The sequence below is a fragment of the Solanum tuberosum genome, unplaced genomic scaffold (genome assembly GCF_000226075.1).
Source record: "Solanum tuberosum cultivar DM 1-3 516 R44 unplaced genomic scaffold, SolTub_3.0 scf00614, whole genome shotgun sequence".
In the NCBI taxonomy this organism is placed as follows: Eukaryota; Viridiplantae; Streptophyta; class Magnoliopsida; order Solanales; family Solanaceae; genus Solanum; species Solanum tuberosum.
Genome location: NW_006239525.1, coordinates 16,812 through 18,672, shown reverse-complemented (window position 1 = coordinate 18,672; position 1,861 = coordinate 16,812). Strand labels below are relative to the sequence as shown.

Here is a 1,861-nt window from a genome sequence, read left to right as displayed (position 1 = left end):
ACACGCAAAATGAGGTACTTCATCATAGACTCTCGAAACTGCCTTAATAATGCTTGCATGCCTATCAGAAACGATACACATCTCTAATCTTTGACCGAATGCATCTCTGAATTGCTCAAAAAACCACCTCCAAGATGCATCATTCTCTGAATCAACAATGGCATAAGCAAGTGGCAGTATACTCCCTGCACCATGTACAATTTGTTTAATACAATTTTAATACATTTTTACTGCAATTATAATTCATTTTTAATTCATAGTTCAGAAATTCAATATAGAAAATACTAGTATCATATTCGAAAGTCTCACCTGCTGCATCTAAGGTATTAGCGGTTAGTAGTGTCCCTTTGTATGCTCCTTTTAAGAAAGTTCCATCAACAACTACAATTGGTCTACAATATTCCCATCCTTTTATCGAGGTGAACAAAGCTACAAACGCATATAGAAAACGGTCATCCTCTGATTTGTGCAATCTTATATGGGAACCAGGGTAAGTTGCCTCTAGTATGTGAAAGTAGCTTGGCAACTTTGCATATGATTGAATTGGATCACCCCGGACTAATTCAAGAGCTGCTTCTTTAGCTCTCCATGCTTGCATATATGTGAGTCGCACACCATATTCAGCTAACATGTCACGTTGTATATCTTTTGGTGTGTAAATAACATCTGGTTCAGCACATTTACCGACAATAATACTCCCAACAACACTCTTAGTTGCTTGCCTTTCCGATAATGAATTATGTAGCAACAAACATGTGTGTTCACTTTCAAATTCTCTAATCTTGAACATTTGAGATTTGTTCAAGCTTGAAGCTCGTAAACTCCAACTACAGTTTTCACCTAAGCACTGTATCGAATAGCTGTTGAAAAAAAATTAATATACAATCAATAATTTAAAGTGACTTGAATTTAGGTCTTACCTGATTGAGCTTGATCTTGTTGTCTTGAATTGAAAATGCTTAAGAATGGAATGTCTTTTTAGTGCACTGGTGAGGACATATTTATTCTTATACACTTGATCTTTCTCAAATAAAGAGTGATTGGGATTAACAATGATGCCTGGTGCTAATTCTTCTAGCTCATCAACTTCCTCACATGATCCAAAGCCAATTAACCCTATTGCTTCACCAATACCATTAAATGTATTAGAGAAGTATGAATTGTGTATAACCCTCATATCTTCTGAAGTGTCTGAACATAATAGTGGAATGAGTGTAGAATTAGTCTCCAAGTTGACTGGTTCAGTTGTTGTGACACACAAAGGGTATCTTGCCATATCTCGATGTTCCTTTTTGGTTTCAACATATACTTTTACCCCCATATCATTATGAATTTGAATTGGAGGAGACCTTTCATCAATTTTATATCTGATTTCAACTTTACTTGTTGATGTGTCTATTGACAATTGAGTAGCAATTATAGAAACGAGGGTGGCAAAGTTTGATTCTGTATTTATCAACACACCATCTGCCACGTAATTAGTATATTTGTTGCTAGGATCCCATCGTCCATTGAAGTAAAGCAGCACAGCCAGATTAGTTTTTTTTTTTTTCTGCACATTATTAAAAAGTGTGCAGATTAGTCTATTTTGCATTGCTTATGCAATGAATTCTCAGGTTAGCCTTTACAACTGTATCTAATTCAATTATTGTTCAGTTCAGCAAATGTACAATGTCAATGTTTCTGGGAGATATTAATACTATTATATAAAAGTCTATGGGGGAGTAATACATCCTTCCAACACACAAAACTCAAACTGGTGTGATAAGCAAAAAGAAAATGGAAGCCACAAAGATGAGCAGCAAGAAAACAAAAGATAAGTTAACAGTTAAAGTGCCAGAAGCCAAACTCATACCACATA

At 35.2% G+C, this 1,861-nt stretch overlaps 1 protein-coding gene across 1 annotated transcript in view; it reads right to left on the bottom strand.

The window, feature by feature from the left end:
* The window catches only part of LOC107058715 (uncharacterized), a 1,487-nt gene extending 211 nt beyond the window's left edge, over window positions 1–1,276 (bottom strand). The window contains exons 1-3 of the mRNA XM_015304746.1: window positions 921–1,276; window positions 310–860; window positions 19–185 (exon numbers count right to left, since the gene is read on the bottom strand). Of these exons, the coding sequence (XP_015160232.1) occupies window positions 19–185; window positions 310–860; window positions 921–1,276 (1,074 nt within the window). The remainder of the gene's footprint in view (window positions 1–18; window positions 186–309; window positions 861–920) is intronic.
* Between the last annotated feature and the right edge of the window lie 585 nt (window positions 1,277–1,861).